Source organism: Bufo bufo, chromosome 10, assembly GCF_905171765.1.
Source record: "Bufo bufo chromosome 10, aBufBuf1.1, whole genome shotgun sequence".
NCBI classification, from domain to species: domain Eukaryota; kingdom Metazoa; phylum Chordata; class Amphibia; order Anura; family Bufonidae; genus Bufo; species Bufo bufo.
The window spans coordinates 51,529,213-51,549,273 of record NC_053398.1 but is presented as its reverse complement, the minus strand read 5'-3'; the positions used below and the strand labels follow the sequence as shown (position 1 = coordinate 51,549,273).

The window sequence follows — 20,061 nt, the reverse complement described above, 5'->3', positions numbered from 1 at the left end:
TTCTCGTTTGCTACTTTTACAGGCGGTAATCACTATTGTATGGGAACCATCCTGAGATAATTCGTCCCCATACAACTCCATTGTTTGTCGGAAGCACAACCCTGTTTGCAAAGGCCCAGGTATTCTATGGGATGGAAGACACAGATTATGCAATTATGGATGGGCAAGTCCTGCTTTGATGAAACCCCACCAGATAATTACTTCAGGGTCAGGTGTTGGCGAAGATGTGTGCCGCCTGTTCTTGAAATCTTCATAGTGCAGCGAGACACCACTGAGCTGCAAGATCTTCTGGATAAAAGCTGGAGGCTGATGGATGTCCACGGGGAAGGTCTCACCAGAGTCTCTGACAGCCTCATCACAATAATCTAGTCTGAGGAAACATGAGTAATTCCTTGAGTATGACAGTGAGAGATATAGGGCAATAATGAGAATTAATAATGAGCATAAACAATAAGAACCTGGAATCATTTAAATTAAAGGGATTTCCCGTGACTATAACTTGTCCTCTATCCACAGGATAAGGGTAAGTGTCTGATCTGTGGGGGTCTGACAGCTGGGACCCCCACCAATCATTAAAATGGGGGCCCATGTTCCTCATTTGAATGAAGTGACAGACACCACACATGTCCACCACTCCATTCAACTCTATGGGGCTGCTGGAAAGCTGTGGACATGTATCTGCCACTCAACAGAAATAGGGAACACTGACCCTTGTTCTAGTGATCGGCGGGGGCTCCAGCAGATCAGATGATTATCCCCTATCCTGTGGATAAGAGATAAGTTGTTGTCGTGGGAAATCCCTTTAAGAGACAGCATACGCCACAGTAAGAGATGAGGACGCATTAAAGGAGACTGATAAAATAAGGAAATGGTATTAAGGGAACACAGAACTGTACCAGTTACAGGAGTGAGGAATCCAGTGAAGAGACCTACAACTGGAAATGACAGAAATCTGACCTTTTAATGTGTATTTCCAGGGCTGTCCCTGTGGCAGAGTCTGCAGGCGTATTCTCAATACGGATGATAGTATCTAGAAAAGTCACCTTAATCCTCCGCAGCACTACAAGAGATGGATGATGATGCACAGTAAGAAGGTATCTATGAATCGGAATCAAGACAAAGTACAAAAAAATAAAAAATAAACAAAATATAAGATTTTCGACAGTTCAGTGATGAAGTTACCTGTCTCTATAGTTTGGGCAAACATTTCCAATCCTTCAATGGGCTGAGGGGACTCTGACGGTTCGTCAGCCTGCTCTTTTAGGCACTCCTGGGCTAGCTGCATGCTAGTGGTCATACATGAGGACCAGCTGTGAGTCTCTGCACCATCTGAACCTAAAGGTGTAGGAGAGAATTGGGGAAGGAATTGAGATCACATCAGAATGGAGAATGAAGAAGGCTGGGGCTACATGGTGACATGTCAACAAGTCTTAGAAAAGTCGCCTATTTTAGAGCTGTGATTTCACGTTGCAGAAAAGTCACACACAACTTGTGGTCTATGATACCACAATACCACACCTTCAGCATGTAAGGTGTCACACTGCGCCACCACTGACAATTAGATGCAATGCTGTGCGATTTTCATGTTGCTGTTCAGCCCCAGCCTAAGAAAAAACACCCAGAACATGTATTTGTGCCGTCAGTGGTAACAATCACACAATCCTTCCCATCATAACATCTTATGATTATTGCTAGCACAGATCATAAAGCATTGATGGGTGCAAACGAAAGAGAGCTCCTTATGACAAGTGCACATGGCGAACATATCCAGCATATGCCAACAGGGTGTATTGGCATACACTGGGCGGTATGCATCATACTATCTTTTTTTAACTATATGGGATCGCACAGTCTACCAAACAGACTGACAGCAAGGAACACTTTTTTTTTTAAACTAGGCGAAACTCCAGAGGTATACATCAAGGAATATACCCGAGATATACCAGCGATGCAATAAAAGACGTAAACAGGCTCTGTCAAAGAAAGCAGAACGAAGCACCTGATTTCCTCCCAGCTCCTATATCTTTCATTGGAGACGTCCCAAGCTTTCCTTTCTAAAGGTCCTAAATTAGGCCTCGTTCACATCACCGTTCAGCCTTTCCGTTCTCCTGCTCCGTTTAGGAGCAGGAGAACGGAAAGGACGGAGAAGGCACATAACTGAGCCCTTAGGATCCCATAGACTACAATGGGGTCTGTTATGTTTCCGCTCAGATAATTTTGAAGCGGAGACAAAAATCCTGCATGCACAACTTTTGTCTCCGCTCCAAAATCATCTTCTGAGCGGAAAGATAACGGACCCCATTATAGTCTATGGGGTCCTTAGGCTCAGTTATGTGCCTTCTCCATCCTTTCCATTCTCCTGCTCCTAAACGGAGCAGAAAAAAGGGAAAGGCTGAACGGTGATGTGAACGAAGCCTTACAGTGATAAAACCCATTTACATTTGTACACGTTGTTATTTCTCATTGTATTTTGCCAGAAATCTTGTGACCAGCAATGTACACAGAAGGTAAGGGCATTTTCAGCATGCCTCATTCTTCTTTCCTGCAAAATCTGCCATTGGGGGCAAGTGGAGACACTTCCACATATATCGGCTCAAAACTCCAGGCTTGGATGACTTTCAGCTAGTGTGTAAGGGACTGTTCAGCCCCAGCATGGCCGGACCTGCAGAGGGAATCCTACTTACCTGATCCCCACTGTTGGGTTCTGCTCCTCTACCACCAGTGCAGATCTCCAGTCTCCCTTTCTCAATCTCTGGTTTGATGTGGGTTAAGTGGTCGCTGCTGCTTATCGCTGTCCACAGCGGTGATGTGTCCTACATGCATCACGTGATTCAATAACATTATGCATGGTGGACACGTCACAGCTGTGGCCAGTCATTGGCTGCAGCAGACACGTGACCCACGTCAAACCAGATGTTGACGGTTGGAGACCGGAGATCTGAAGAGGTGGTGAGGGAGTGAAGGAGCCGGACCCCAGCAGCGGAGATTACGTAAGTAGGATTCCCTCTGCAGGGCCAGCCACACTGGCCAGTCTGTCAATAACCCTTCTAAATCAGCATTCACACCTTGAAGCAATGGAACATTCGACCTCTGGGAACCCCCCAGTCCAGAAAATCAAGGGGCAACAGCACTAGTTTAGCGCTGTGTTCAGCCACCCACTGTGCAGTATGGCCTGATTTTATTGAAAGGAGTCTTCTCCATGAAGTCTTGCACATTCAAGAGGATGGAAGCGATGATATGCAGGGAAAACTTAGAAGGGCATGCAGCTCATTGATTAATATTTTAACAGACTGCCCGGTGGAGAGACTGGCACGCTGCGAACCCATGTGCCAGTATTAATATATTATCCTCTGTGTGAAAACTCACAGCTCAGGTGGGTAATGTGTACAGTAAAAAAGTGGGTATGATTAGCACTTACCAGCCCTATATTTTGGTCGACAAGTAATCTGCAGTTCAGAAACTTCCAGAGTACAATTCTCCGTGACAAGCGCCGACCACGGGATAGTAACTGAAATACTGCCGATGAAGCCATCAACGATTTCGAGCGGAGCCCCTGCGGAGTCCAGGAGGTCATTCACGGACTGAGTCAGAAGGAAATATGGAAAATATTAAAATACCAAACAAAACTGCAGCCGACCACACAAGTGAACATGGGTAAAGTAGTATTCTGGGGTAACAAAACCAGAGCAAATTATTATAAAAAAAAATCTACTATTAAAGGGGTTTTCTGAGTGTTTAAAGGGGTTATCCAGGCTGGAAATGGCCCCCATATACCCGGGCCCCTTACACTGATACTACTTACCTGGCTCCCCGCACAGCCACAGCTGCTTCTCCCCATGCACGGATAAAAACATCCGGTGTCGGGGGAAGGCAGCCAATGGCAGGCGGTGACGGGGACGTCCCCATCACCACCTGCCATTGGCTGCTCCCCCCGACACCGGATGTTTTCATCCATGCATGGGGAGAAGCAGCTGCGGCCGCATGGGGACTAGAAGCGGAGCAAGGAGCGGGAAGCCAGGTAAGTAGAATTAGTATGAGGGGCCAGGGTGTATGGCGGGCCATTTCCAGCCTTTAATACTGATGACCTATCCTCAGGGTAGGTCATCAGTACCTGGTAGAGGTCAGACTACCGTAACCCCCGCTGATCATCTGTTTGAATTGGCCTCTGGTCAGCACTGCGACCAACTTGTAGCCTGCCAAGCACAGCGCCATTCACTTTATAGTGGATGTGCTTGGTACTGCAGCTCAGCCCCATTAATTCAATGTGACTAGGCCATGTGACCAATGAACGTGATGTCACTGGCATAGGAAGAGCCACAGTCTCTTCAAAGAGCTGATTGACAGGGATTCTGGGACATGGTACTGAGTATTAAACACTTGGATAACCCCTTTAACAATACAATACCCATAGGTGGATCTCTCTATTCTTCCATATAGTCACTAGGAAAATATGCATTGGGCCATACCACCTGACAGAAGTGGCACATGGAATTTAGGAAGTGATCAATGCCCATGACAGATGACAGCTCATGCTCACGTAGAAGAAGTGACCTATTTAAACCACCTCTGATCTTACAAACTACCCATCAATTACCTGGGAATGTGTCAAGAACTACAGCAAAGCAAAGAAAACACAGGGAGGTTCATGACCAGAAAAAGTAAAGCTGGTGGTGACTAAGGCAGCGGGCATTTCCTAGTACAAGCTGGTACGATGGCACAGGCTACAAAAATGTGGGACCATTCTAAAGAAGCAGAGGGAAAAGATCCAAACAGCCGAAAGAAACTCATTACACGTGATCAAGCAAACTGTCAAGGTCCCTCAGGAAATCAAGGAGATTGGCTGAGCGTGGAGGAATCTAACAGCCTCCTGGATTTCTCTTGATTCGGTGTTGATAGGGTTAATGACCACTTCCCTTTTCTCAGCTGTTGCTCAGTGGTCATCACTTCTACCCTTTATAGTCTCACTCCACCCTTCTGACTATGCGGTTGATAGCTTCATTTGGGTTTGGCTGAGCTGGTGTGAGAGCCTCTCTGGTGTTCCTGTTCTTCCATCTCTACAGAAGTTAAGTGTTGCATGTGTATTTGTTATATTCCCTGTTGTTGTATCTGGGCCAGAGACTTCCATTCGTCCATCTGGGGAGGAATGGGTTGTCTCTGGTCCTATACTTATTCCAGGGAATAATAGGGAAATCAGGGCCTCGGTATCCTGCTTATGAATATTCCTACCTTCAGGGTCTATTCATATTGATAGGTAGTCAGGGTCTGGATTAGGGTTGTCTAGTAGGTGACCTGTTTCTTCCCTAGTTTACAGGCCCAGTTACTGTTCCCCCTTCCCTCCTGTGTTCAGTCTGGAGTCCCCCCCCCACACTGATCGTGACAGCAACATAGCAATTACAAAGAAAGCGATGCCAGAGAAACACTGAAGGCTAATCGCTGGTCTGACTGCTGTGACCACTGATGGTGAGGAGTGAACAGCGGGTGAGGAATAGGCCATGGAGGGCATTTTTCATGACGTGAACTTCTGAAGTCAGTTCTGAGTTGGAGCTATAAGTGCCAAATTCATCAACCCCTGCTTGATAAATTTGGGACATCTTTAAGCATAACCTACTGAACTAGCTAATCACACCGCCAACTTTCACACCCACTTTTCAACTATGTGGCAAGCGGGGTAAAATCACAAGTCATAGTGTGAGACTTTTTTTTTCTGACAGAATTTGGGCACATGGGGCTTGATATATTCCTCCCAATGTTCCTACTTCTGTTAGTTCCACTGCCTGCTACAGCACTGACTATAATAAGGCCAGTTTCACACGACGGTATCCAGTCTGGAAACACACTCCGTGTGGGAGCTATATTCCCTGGACTGAACCCTGCTCCTCTGAAATGAACTCACAGATTCATAATAATTTCAATGCTGTGTGTTCCTGCCTGACCGCAGGTCTACTGAACTGTAGTGATGTAAGGCAGTGACTACAGTTCAGTAGATTCACAGCACCATTAATAATACTGATGCTGTGAGTTCACTTCAGAGGAGCGGTGTTCTGTCCCACACTGTGTTTCCCGGACTGAATAGGCTTGTGTGAAACTGGCCTAATAGTCCGCCAATACGACTTCCAGAAATAGCAATGTAAAACCATCCAGTAGCATGGCGATTTCCTAATGATCAGCGAGGGTCCCAGGTCCCAGGTCAGATGCTTACAGATCCGGGTGGATAAAAATCAATGATTTAAAAAAAAAAAAAATTATAAAAAATAATAAAAGAAAAAAAATTCATAAGATTTTTTATTTTTTTTTATAAAATGCTTTTTAAGGAAAATATATTACCATTCAAAGGTTATTCCATCATAAAATAAAGATTTGTTTTTTAATTATGTAGAATAAGGCTGTATATATGTTTAATTTTTTGGGTAAATAAATTCCATGAATCCATTCACAATGTCATGCTCTTCTAGAGGTTTTTGTGAGATTATTGGGCAGTTTCTCTGCCTACAAGATATTATCACAGATGCTTGGTTTACTTTTGCAGTTCTCAAAACTGAATTTGACTCAGCAGAGATCACATGCCTCTTCTTCACAGCAAAAATGTTATAACATGAACAGAGTTGAGAAAAAGACCTTAATCCTAACGTCTACAAACCTATGAATGCAGAATCAACCTAATCAAACTAATATGAAAAGTTGTTATTCTAAAAATCTTCATTTACTTGCATATTATAAGTTATACCAGCAAGAATTAGTCTTTATGTAGAAAACTATCATTTAAATCAAGCCTTACTGACTAGTGATTTAAATCGTGATTTAAATCAGTTTGATTTAAATCAAATCCACCCTGTTACAGATCATACATGGATGACATATCCTAGCTACATGCTATCAGCGTCTCTGCTCACACAACCCCTGAGTCAGGGTATCTAGGAAAAGCAAGTAGTTGGTATTTAACCCACTGGACCGTCCCTCCACGTCTAAGGAGAGCGCTAACATGGAGGCTACTGAGGTTTAGGCCTCATGCACACAAACGTTGTTTTGGTCTTCATTTGAGCCACATTTTTTGCGGCTCGGGTGTGGACCCATTCACTTCAATAGGGCCGCAAAAGATGCGGACAGCACTCTGTGTGGTGTCCGCATCTGTTGCTCTGTTCCGTGGCCCCGCAAAAAAAAAGAATACATAATAGAATATGTAAAACACAGCATGGTCGTGTGCATGAGGCCTTATTCTGGTGAATTTCATATGGCAGGACTCTCTGAACCCATAACCTGCCCCATGTACATGTCTCATGTATATATGGCCTGACACTTTTGCTCTCAAGGGGCAATACAGAAGCTGAACAAATGACTGACCTGGGATATGCGACTGCTAGAAACACGGGTTCCCTTCACCCGGAAGATTATGTCCAATTGTCACTCAAACACTAAAATTATTAAAATCACAGCGTGAGCTCTGACCCTGAATGTGTTTGTTTGGTCAGAACCAATGTCAGGCTTCTGAGACGGGAGGGAGTCGGAAAGAAAGTAAAAATAAATGTCAACGCCCCTTTCTAATCCGACTCCCTCCCGTCTCAGAAGCCTGACATTGGTTCTGACCAAACAAACACATTCAGGGTCAGAGCTCACGCTGTGATTTTAATAATTTGCTCTTTTATTATTTAGTCAATAAGAATAAAGTTACGTTTTAAGACAAAGGAGTTTTTGGGTGACAACTGGATATAATCTCCCTGGGTAAGGACCCATGCCCGTATTCATATTGCAGCCTGCAAACAGTTGAATGGGCGCACAACCTGCAAGATATGGAGCGGTGCAAAGCGGAAGTACGACGGAGCGCTTCCGTGGGATTTCTCTCCGTGACTCTGCACTGCAAAAAAATAGAACATGTTCTATTTTTTTTTTTTGTGGTGCAGACTTAATATTGCGGATCGTGGACCCATTCAAGTGAATGGGTCCATATCAGCAAACGGCGTACACGCGGCCGGTGCCCGTACATTGCGGACCACAATACGGACGGAGGGCACACACGATCGTGTGCATGAGCCCTTAAGGGAACCCTATTTCTAATATAGAAGCTGCACACAGTGATGCCACTATTTTAATGCGCTCGTAACAAACTGGGAAAATACTTCCCAATGAAATAGATTTTTAGCACATGATAATAACTGGTATGTTATCACAGGCACCTGTCCTTGCAGCATGTTTGTGTGGTTTTGCAATGTGCTTTTGTCCATGCTTCACGTGTGAAACAAGGGTCGCAATAAAAGTATCATAAAACCGCGGCAATCTGCAGTAAGAACACTGGCCCAGACTTACTAATGTGTCCGCGCCTAAAATCTGCCTAAAAAGTGACACTATTTTGGTGCAACTAGAGCTTCTACGATTTTTCTTGACTTGCTTAAAAGGGGCAGGGCTTAACAAAGTGGGCAGAGCCTCAAATGAAAGGGGGCGTGGCCTACATCCACTGTTTTGCACCACAATTGTGGAATAAAATTCTGTCTCAAAGTAAGCCAATAGTTGTTATAGAGCGGTCTCTCCCGACTCCCTCATACACGAACATGTATTCTAAGGGGAGAGCGGAGAAAGCTGCTGCCAGTCTCTTCTCGTGGTGCCTCATCTCCCAGGAGAACAAAAATATTGAAACTTTTGCCCAATCCTTGTCTACCCCAATATCATCTGTTGGGGGGCAGTCAGGAGCTCCCCACAGTGTCTGGTGAAGGTCTAGACAGCCGCTCTAAGCTTACACCATCTATAAGTTTAGTAAATCTGTGTCTGAAACCAGCCTGAGGTGAAGAATTCACAACCTATTTGGTGGTTAAAGGGAGCCGGTCAGCAGTCTTGATTCCTCAAAACTGCTTACAGACTCCTTTTAAAGGTAGGATTGGGGCCACTAAACCACCATCATGCCATTATGCACCTGGGGTTTAGGGTCTCACACCTGCCCATACCAAACCCATCTAAAAATTGAATTTACACCGGTAAAGCAGGGGTCAGTGCACCTTATTTCACTGTGCATGCGCTCCACATAATCCACAAGTCCACTGCCACTGGAGAAGGGTCCTTACTTCTCCTAGTAAGTGCAATCTTAAAATACTATTCTTTACAGGGACAGACACATTTGGTAAGGGCAGGTCGGGGACCCTAAACCCCACCTACATAATGGCCCCAAACCAGGTGAGATTCCCCCTTTAAGGGATCTACACCAATTCCAATAAACTGTGCATTCCCCATGGTCAAGCAAACCGATTACACCGCGATCGCCAGACACACGGCTCCCAGTGCAAGCTCTAACATGTGGCTTGTGTAACGTTATGGAGCCACTCCGACAGGTTACTAAAGAAGGATCCCAGAGAGAACATTTTGTGATGGATTGTGCAGCGAGTGACAGCTGAGGATTTTCTGGACCTCACTCAGAGAACGGACTGAAATGAGATTCCTGGAATCACTCTGGACATTGTGCAAGTTACTGGTGACTCTGCCGGATGTAGTGTCTACAGCAGAGCTCTCCAAGTATCTCCACCACAGGCTGAACATACACGAGTATGGAACATGTAAAGAAGGGGTCTCACAAACACAATGAGGGGCATTAATTAAGGGACTTACATCTATTTTTACAACGAAAATAGCCGCAAGTCCCTTTGTGACTTGCGCCGTGTTCCGCAGGAGGATGGGACGGGGCAGGTGCTGGAGTCGTTTTTACACCGGACTGCCTTAGATTCGCCTAATTCACGACAAGGCGCACGCCTCATCATAAATTAGCCGAATCTTACGGCAGTGTAGGGGGGGAATCTAAGACCGGACTTCGTAAATGACCCTCAATGCCTGTCCAATCCATAAGTCCTATTAGCAAAAGAGATCATCAGCTTAGAGCTAAAGTAGGGGCTTCTAGCAAAAACTGGTGCTCGCTCCGGCAGACTCGAACCGCCCATCTAGTAGTGAGTTACAGTAGAAGCAGAAACGCTGCGCTGTGTTCAGCAATCTCCAGCTGTCCATAGAGAATGAATGGAGTGGCAGGGCCAAGTCTCAACCTGCTGCTCCATCAGGATGGAGGCTCTCCTATTCTCGCTATCTGTGGGGGTCCCAGCTGTCAGACCCCCACCAACCAGTTATCAGCTGTCCTAGCATAGGTTTCAACTTTAAAGGGGTCTGATGACTTATCCTCTGGATAGGTCATCAGTAGGGATGAGCGATTCGATTTCAGATGAAACATCCAAAGTTGATTCGCATAAAACTTTGTATGAATACTGTACGGAGTGAGCGCTCTGTACAATATTAGACTGTATTGGCTCCAATGAGGTACCACTTGGAACCAAACCAGACTTCGCGAGGTAATAACTTCGGCTCATCGGAGGCAATACATTCTAATTCTGTACGGAGCGCTCGCTCCGTACAGTATTGAAACCCAGTTTTATGCGAATTGACTTCAGATGTTTCATCCAAAGTCGATTCGCTCATCCCTAGTCATCAGTATATGATTGGTGGGGGTCCGACACCCGGGACCCCTGCCAATCAGCTGTTTGAGAAGGCAGTGATCTCCTGTGAGCTCCGCGGCCTTCTCGCAGCTTTCCCTAGGCCAGTATCGACGCATTAATCAATCACGTGGCCTAGGAGCAGCTCAGTCCCATTGAAGTGAATGGGGCTGAGCGTGATACCAAGCACAGCCGCTATACAATGTACGGCGCTGTGGTTGGCAAGCACGGAGAAGGCCATGGTGCCCACAGGAGCGCTGCTGCCTCCTCAAACAGCTGATCGGCAGCAGTCCCGGGTGTTGGACCCCCAACGATCAGATACTGATGACCTATCCAGAGGAAAGGTCACCAGTATTAAAATCGAATACCCCTTTAAAAACGCTATTTCCATCACAGTATCAGTCATAAACGTCTGATAAGAGCAGGGTCCAGAGGAGGCACCAACATCTATCTATAGAATGGGGCCCCTCCAACCACAGCCTGCCTGGATCCAGTAGCCAGAGGTGGTCTGAACTATGGAAACAACCAAGTGGTCTGTACGATGAGGTTTCTGGAGTTCCTCTGCATCCAGGACAGACAAGGTGGGGAAGGGATGGAGATCACTATGGTGCTCAAAATTTCTGGTTGCCATATAGAACATTCAAATATTTCAACAAAAAAACATGCCAATGGTTGGGATCCAGCAGAAAATTTCTATCCCTACTGTCTACCTTGCATCTTTGATTTTGACGTGTCAGAGGATGGCACGTGCACGAACCATGCGCAGTGGGATGAACAGCCCCGACAGTGCAGTACTACAGAGCCTTGGGCACTCCATGTGCTGCTGGATGATGCCTCGGTATGACGCAATGGGGGTCATTTACTAAATGCATCATGCTATTTTTTGGAGTAAAAAAAAAGTTGCAAGACTTGCAAGTGCATTTGATGGGGGCTGGGGCTTTGGCCCCAACAAATCTACCATCATTTAAAAGAGGAGTGAAAACTACTCCAGTCAGAGGCAGGGGTAGTTTTCACTCCAGGCACACTCCTTGCTGTAAATTAACAGCCAGGGGGGAGGGGGAGACTGGCATAAAAAGCTAGTCTTTGTAAATGACCCCCATTTATCTTCTTAATCCCACATATGATGGAACCTGCTGAAAGGTTATCTACACCTTATGTTTAATTATTTCATTGTACTCATTTAGAGCTAAAAATAATTTTTTTAAATTGGTCTTTTTTTTTACAAATATGGAGCCATTTTTTCTGTACAGGGCTGAGATGCTCTAGTAACAGCTTCTAGATTTTCTCTTTTCCGTCAGCTGGGGAGCTGACAGACTCCTTATCTCTAAGCTTTGACCTTATAAACACTCATTATAGCTCAGTTCTTATCTTACTGATAAGAATGTGACTTAAAAGGGGTTCTCCGGGCTGTTCATATTGATCACCTATCCTCAGGATAGGTCATCAATATCAGATCGGCAGGGTTCCGACAGCCGGCACCCCAGCCGATCAGCTGTTTGAAGAGAGAGCGCGCGCAGTGCCAGTGCTGCCTCCTCTTCATTGTTTACCTGCTCACCGTCGCATCTGCAACGGTGAGCAGGTGTAATTACACCCAAGCCGTCCCATTCATTTCAATGGGACGGCTCATTCCTATACACTTCTATAGGAGCGATCCATCCCATTGAAATGAATGGGACGGCTTGGGTGTAATTACACCTGCTCACCGCTGCAGATGCAACGGTGAGCAGGTAAACTATGAAGAGGAGGCAGCACTGGCACGGCGCGCGCGTTCTCTTCAAACAGCTGATCTGCTGGGGTGTCGGATCTCAGCCAATCTGATATTGATGACCTATCCTGAGGATAGCTCATCAATAAAAAATAACTTGGACAACCCCTTTTAAATAAGTGTTTATCACCTTACAGTAAATTAGAGATAAGGGTGATTAGATGACCGGAACAAAGTGAAAGTAAAGTAGGATTCACACAGCTAGACAAACAGTTAACCCTTTACTGTTAACCCAATATTTTTAATAAAGACCAATTGAAAAAAAAAAATTGCATCCCAAAATGAGTAAAATGCAATCATAAAAAAAATTGCCCCTAAAAGTGTACATAGCCTTTAAAGGGGTTCTGCAGTTTTTTGTTTTTTTACTGATGATTTATCATCAGCATTTGAATTGCGGGGGTTCAACCCAAGGACCCCTGCCGATCAGCTGTTTGAGAAGGCAGCGAATGGTGCTTTGCGATGCCCAGGCCATTAATACTTGTCGTGACGTCACTGAGCCTGAGGTAAACAGCAAGAAGGCCGCGGCACTACTGCCAGCACCGCTGCCTTCTCAAACAGCTGATCGGCAGGGGTCCTGGGTTTCGGACGCAGATGCTGATGATCTATCCAGAGGCTAGGTCATCAGTTAAAAAAAACTCCCAAAAAAACTGCAGAACCCCTTTAAGTTATTTCAGTCACATTCATAGGAAAAAAAAACATATATGGCTCATCACACAGGGGTATAATACAGCCCTATAAACTCCTGCAGGTGTTGTACTAACGCTCAATCATAATTTGGAGCTTGCACAGGTAATAAATAGGACTGTGTGCATAAGGTCTAAAGGTATCATCTACAAGAAAATATGATACACGGTGTCACCTCCACAATGATCCTGAGCGACCCTGGGATAGTGTTGCATAGCATTCCGTGCATGCTGAAGGTCCGTACAGATCTAGCTCTGGTGATGGGCAGGGGGTAATGTAATCTTCTGTAGAGAAAGCAGACTCTCCCAGAACATAACCAGTGGATACAGCGGACACCACTCCAGGGGAGTCATATCTGTGCAAGACTACAAGGGGTTTGGTCCTTCTCACCCCAAACCAATGTAGTCACGTAATTACAGTGCTGCCCATAATTATTCATACCCCTGGCAAATTATGACTTAAAGTTACTTTTATTCAACCAGCAAGTAATTTTTTGACGGGAAATGACATAGGTGTCTCCCAAAAGATAATAAGACTATGTACAAGAGGCATTATTGTGGAAAAAAAAACATTTCTCAGCTTTTATTTACATTTGAGCAAAAAGTGTCCAGTCCAAAATTATTCATACCCTTCTCAAACTGTCACAGTCTGTGGGAAAATCTAAAGTTTAATACCATTCCAAATAGTCCAAGCTGTTCTAAAGCATCCTAATTACCCTGATTAATTGGGAACAGCTGTTTTAATCAAATCAACAGGTGAAAACCAGCAGCTCTCTGCAGTTGGTTTGTGGACAGTCATGGCTAAGACAAAGTAGCTCAGTGAGGACCTGCGGCTTCTCACAAGTCAGGAAAGGGCTACAAGGCCATTTCTAAATGTTTTCAAGTTCCAGTGGCTACAGTGCAAAGTATTATAAAAAAAAATACAAGATGTTCTGCACTGTGGAAAATCTCAGAGGACGTGGTCGGAAGCCAAAAGTGACACCTGTGCTGGCCAGGAGGATAGTTAGACAGGTGAAAAAGAATCCAAGGATCACCACCAAGACCATCCTGGTGAATCTGGGCTCTGCTGGTGGCAATGTCTCAAGGCAGAAAATCCAACGGACACTGCACAATGCAGACCAAGGAGGACGCCACTTCTCCAGATAAGGAACACAAAAGCTCACCTGGACAAAGAAGAAGACTTCTGGTCTTCTGTGTTATGGTCAGAATTGTTTGGTCAGAATGATGTTTCCTTCATTTGGCGTAAAAAAGGAGAAGCCTTCAACCCAAAGAACACCATCCCCACTGTCAAACATGGTGGTGGGAACCTAATGCTTTGGGGGTGTTTTTCAGCCAACGGACCAGGGAACCTAATCACAGTAAACGGCACCATGAAAAAAGAGCAATACATGAGGATTCTCAACGACCACATCAGGAAGTCTGCAGAGAAACTTGGCCTTGGGCACCAGTGGACATTTCACCATGACATTGGCCCAAAACACACAGCAAAAGTGGTGAAGAAATGGTTAGCAGACAACAACATTAACGTTTTGGAGTGGCCCAGCCAGAGTCCAGACTTGAATCTAATTGAGAATCTGTGGAGGGAGCTAAAGATCATGGTGATGGCAAGAAGACCCTCCAACCTGAAAGAAGTGGAGCTCATTGCTAAAGATGAATGGGCAAAAATTCCTGTGGAGACATGCAGAAAGCTGGTCTGCAATTATAGGAAGCGTTTGATTGCTGTAATAGCCAATAAAGGCTTTTCTATTGATTATTGAGAAGGGTATGAATAATTTTGGACTGGACACTTTTTGCTCAAATGTAAATAAAAGCTGAGAAATGTTTTTTTTTTTCACAATAATTCCTCTTGTACATCGTCTTATTATCTTTTGGGAGACACCTATGTCATTTCCCGTACAAAAATTACTTGCTGGTTGAATAAAAGTAACTAAGTCAAAATTTGCCAGGGGTATAAATAATTATGGGCAGCACTGTAAATGTAAACTTGTCGTTATGTCCGTCAATGTAACTTACAGTCATTACACGTCTGCCCACGTACACTACAGCCATTGCACACCTGTCCTTGGTGACGATGTAAACTACGGTCATTACACGCCTGTTCTTGATTTCCAATCCATGTATACTAGTCATTACACGCCCGTCCTTGGTGTCCATGTATACTAGTCATTACACGCCCGTCCTTGGTGTCCATGTATACTAGTCATTACACGCCCGTCCTTGGTGTCCATGTATACTAGTCATTACACGCCCGTCCTTGGTATCTATAGTCATTACAAGTCTGTCCTTGGTGTCTATAGTCATTACACGTCTGTCCTTGGTGTCTATAGTCATTACACGTCTGTCCTTGGTGTCCATGTATACTAGTCATTACACGCCCGTCCTTGGTGTCTATAGTCATTACACACCCGTCCTTGGTGTCTATAGTCATTACACGTCTGTCCTTGGTGTCCATGTATACTAGTCATTACACGTCTGTCCTTGGTGTCCATGTATACTAGTCATTACACGCCTGTCCTTGGTGTCCATGTATACTAGTCATTACACGCCTGTCCTTGGTGTCCATGTATACTAGTCATTACACGCCCGTCCTTGGTGTCCATGTATACTAGTCATTACACGCCCGTCCTTGGTGTCTATAGTCATTACACACCCGTCCTTGGTGTCTATAGTCATTACACGTCTGTCCTTGGTGTCCATGTATACTAGTCATTACACGTCTGTCCTTGGTGTCCATGTATACTAGTCATTACACGCCTGTCCTTGGTGTCCATGTATACTAGTCATTACACGCCCGTCCTTGGTGTCTATAGTCATTACACGCCCGTCCTTGGTGTCTATAGTCATTACACGTCTGTCCTTGGTGTCTATAGTCATTACACGTCTGTCCTTGGTGTCCATGTATACTAGTCATTACATGCCCGTCCTTGGTGTCTATAGTCATTACACGTCTGTCCTTGGTGTCTATAGTCATTACACGTTTGTCCTTGGTGTCTATAGTCATTACACGTCTGTCCTTGGTGTCTATAGTCATTACACGTCTGTCCTTGGTGTCTATAGTCATTACACGCCCGTCCTTGGTGTCTATAGTTATTACACGTCTGTCCTTGGTGTCCATGTATACTAGTCATTACACGCCCGTCCTTGGTGTCCATGTATGCTAGTCATTACACGCCCGTCCTTGGTGTCCATGTATACTAGTCATTACACGCCCGTCCTTGGTGTCTATAGTCATTACACGCCCGTCCTTGGTGTCTATAGTCATTACACGCCCGTCCTTGGTGTCTATAGTCATTACACGCCCGTCCTTGGTGTCTATAGTCATTACACGCCCGTCCTTGGTGTCTATAGTCATTACACGCCCGTCCTTGGTGTCTATAGTCATTACACGCCCGTCCTTGGTGTCTATAGTTATTACACACCCGTCCTTGGTGTCTATAGTCATTACACGCCCGTCCTTGGTGTCTATAGTCATTACATGCCCGTCCTTGGTGTCTATAGTCATTACACGTCTGTCCTTGGTGTCTATAGTCATTACACGTTTGTCCTTGGTGTCTATAGTCATTACACGTCTGTCCTTGGTGTCTATAGTCATTACACGTCTGTCCTTGGTGTCTATAGTTATTACACGTCTGTCCTTGGTGTCCATGTATACTAGTCATTACACGCCCGTCCTTGGTGTCCATGTATACTAGTCATTACACGCCCGTCCTTGGTGTCTATAGTCATTACACGCCCGTCCTTGGTGTCTATAGTCATTACACGCCCGTCCTTGGTGTCCATGTATACTAGTCATTACACGCCCGTCCTTGGTGTCCATGTATACTAGTCATTACACGCCCGTCCTTGGTGTCTATAGTCATTACATACCCGTCCTTGGTGTCCATGTATACTAGTCATTACACGCCTGTCCTTGGTGTCTATGTATACTAGTCATTACACGCCCGTCCTTGGTGTCTATAGTCATTACACACCCGTCCTTGGTGTCTATAGTCATTACACGTCTGTCCTTGGTGTCTATAGTCATTACACGCCCGTCCTTGGTGTCTATAGTTATTACACACCCGTCCTTGGTGTCTATAGTCATTACACGCCCGTCCTTGGTGTCTATAGTCATTACACGCCCGTCCTTGGTGTCTATAGTCATTACACGCCCGTCCTTGGTGTCTATAGTTATTACACACCCGTCCTTGGGGTCTATAGTCATTACACGTCTGTCCTTGGTGTCTATAGTCATTACACGTCTGTCCTTGGTGTCTATAGTCATTACACGCCCGTCCTTGGTGTCTATAGTTATTACACACCCGTCCTTGGTGTCTATAGTCATTACACGCCCGTCCTTGGTGTCTATAGTCATTACACATCCGTTCTTGGTGTCCATGTAAACTTAGCTTCATGGTCTATTACGACCTACAATGATAAAATGCGGCATTCCGCTCTCCACACATCTCCCGGGTCCCCACAGATAATTCACACATTGAAGTGACATTATTACCCAGATGTCCAGGTGTATATCCGTCAGACGGCCACTTCCATTGTAGAGGTCCAGACTCAGCTGCTCCAGGCTCAGCCTCTCCTCCAGGTAGTGCCCCAGGTAATGCTGTAGGAGATACCTGCACGCCCGCGTCTTGATGGAGCTGGACCATGGGAATAGCCACCGAGACATGGTGAGGGCTGGGTGGGTGAGATGGGGGCAGGGAAAGGGATCTGACCTCAACTCATCACCCAGGGGTGACGGTCACTGGCTCTGAACCCCAAAACTGTCCCTCATACCCCTGTACTGTGCCCTATCAGTGACAGCTCCCCCTATAGGCGGCTGCTCAGTGTATGTTCATACTGGCACACAGCTCTCATCTCCTCCTACTAGCCCGACGTCGCCTTTTGTCCTGTCACTGAACTCCTGTCACCTCAGCCGCACCAGCCCCTCCACAACCTCTATGGTCACGTGGCCCTAATAACGCATGCGGTTCTCTCTCCGTCTCTCGGTTGCCCCTGTTTACAGAGTCTATGCTAAGCTAATGAATCTACGACGCCCGGTTCCGGGTCACCCAGTGTTTTGCTTCTCTACGAAGCTCCACCTCCTTCGAGCTGCGCACTGACGCCAGGAGGGGGAGGAACCAATCACGTGAGGTAAACAACGTGCGTCAGGAAGGTGAAAGGGGAACTGCAGAGGCGGCCATATTGGTACACCCAGAACTGCCTGGGAGAAGGTTAGAAAGAGAAGGAAAGAAAACATGTGCCTAGATAGGAGCTCAACGTGTGTGTATGTGGAGATGTGTATCTTTACATGTCCTCCCTAGAGATAAGCAGATAAGGCTAGGTTCACATCTGCCATGCTTCTCAGTTTTAATGTTCCATTATGGGGACAGGAAAACTTAAAAAAAAAAAAAGAGCATCTGTTGAAAGTTTTCATAGGATACAGAAAACCAGGGAAGTAAAGCTATGGACGTGGTGGACACATGGGTCACAGATGTCATCCTGGGAGAGACCTTCTGAGGGTGACATACCTCCCAACTAAAAAAAAGCCCTAGGAGGGACGTTATCAGTGGTGTGAGCAGTAGCGTGCCGTGACAGTTTCTTTTTGCACTAAGCCACGTCTTTAACGCCGCCCAATATAATTGTCCAATATTACCCAGTCCCCATTAATACCCCTTAGTGCCCATCCCACAATAGTGAAGCCCCTGTCCTGTAAACACTCACCTGGCCCGTACCCCCGGTGAATGGAGCATATCCTGCACTCCCCAGAGACGGGCACAATAATATGACGCCATCACACCTGCTGGGTGGGGCACGCAGGCCGGGGGTGATTATCATTACCCGGCCTATGCACTCGAGATGCAAGAGAGATGACGTCACTTCATTGCGCCTTCTGCTGGGGAGAGCACCAGGCGGGTGATTGGTGGAGCAGGGAGAAGTTGATGACTCCCTGCTTCACCGTTCAACTGTTTCTGCATCCTGAAGACACACAGACAGTGGAAAGCAGGACTTACCGCAGCCACCGAGGGACAGCTGCCAAAATCCATGGCTGTCCTTCCAGATCCGAGACGGTTGGAAGGTATGAAAATGGAAGTGGCCTTTTTGAGGGGTGTGGGTTGCATAATAGGGCATGGCTAATCTACGATGTGAAGGGAAGCTGTCACCACCATTCAGGACTGGATGAATACATGAGCAGTGCTGCAGGTAAGGAGTCCTATTGTCTCCCTTTCCCCCGTTGTCAGCACTCAAAGCTGCAGTGAAATATACAATCCGGACTAATGTGCAGTGCTAACATAATGGAGAGGATTCTTTTGTGCATGCACAGTAGTCCCTACAGTACATTTCAGTACAGCTTTAAATGCTGACCGTGAGCAAACAGGGGGCAGTAGGAACATAAAAAGTAGCGATCTGGGCTTGGTACATATATATTCAGCACCAGAACCAAACATGGTAGATATATACAGCACCAGGTCAAAAACAGCTCAATACTAGTACAACCCAGAATCTATATGTCATTAAAGGGTTATTCCCATTTCAGACATTTGGGCTATACTGCTAGGATATGCCCCCAATGTCTGATAGGTGCGTGCGTGGCCGCCCTCCATTCATTCCATGGGAGCGCTGAAAATAGCTGAGCGGCACTATTGGCTATTTTCAGAGGCCCCACCGCACAAGCGCAGCCACTGCTCCATTCGCTTCTATGGGGCTGGTGGAAATAGCCAAGACATTGCTCGGTTATTTCGGAATTCCTGGATAACCCCTTTAGGCTAGGTCTACACGACGACATTTGTCGCGCGACAGATAGGGCACAACCACACTGCAACATTTGTCGTGCAACATTTTGTTGCACCAATGTCGCGCGACAATTTTTATAATGGCAGTCTATGGTGTCGCACTGCAACATGCGACATGCTGCGACTGCGACGCAACAGTCGCAAGAAAATCCATGTTGCAGCATGTCGCATGTTGCAGTGCAACACCATAGACTGCCATTATAAAAATAGTTGCGCGACATTGGTGCAACAAAATTTTGCACGACAAATGTTGCAGTGTGGTTGTGCCCTATCTGTCGCGCGACAAATGTCGTCGTGTAGACCTAGCTTTAAGGACAGGCCCTCAATTCCCTACTCCTGGAAAACCCTTTTTAATACATACCTGTATGCAGTAATCTCCTAACCTTTCCCTTAGG

At 45.9% G+C, this 20,061-nt stretch overlaps 1 protein-coding gene across 1 annotated transcript in view; it reads right to left on the bottom strand.

Moving 5' to 3' along the window:
- The window catches only part of ATG2A (autophagy related 2A), a 147,326-nt gene extending 129,349 nt beyond the window's left edge, over positions 1-17,977 (bottom strand). The window contains exons 1-5 of the mRNA XM_040410669.1: positions 17,392-17,977; positions 3,419-3,581; positions 1,183-1,335; positions 958-1,060; positions 202-370 (exon numbers count right to left, since the gene is read on the bottom strand). Coding sequence (XP_040266603.1) covers positions 202-370; positions 958-1,060; positions 1,183-1,335; positions 3,419-3,581; positions 17,392-17,562 — 759 coding nt within the window. The 5' untranslated portion in view covers positions 17,563-17,977. The remainder of the gene's footprint in view (positions 1-201; positions 371-957; positions 1,061-1,182; positions 1,336-3,418; positions 3,582-17,391) is intronic.
- Positions 17,978-20,061: the final 2,084 nt, after the last annotated feature.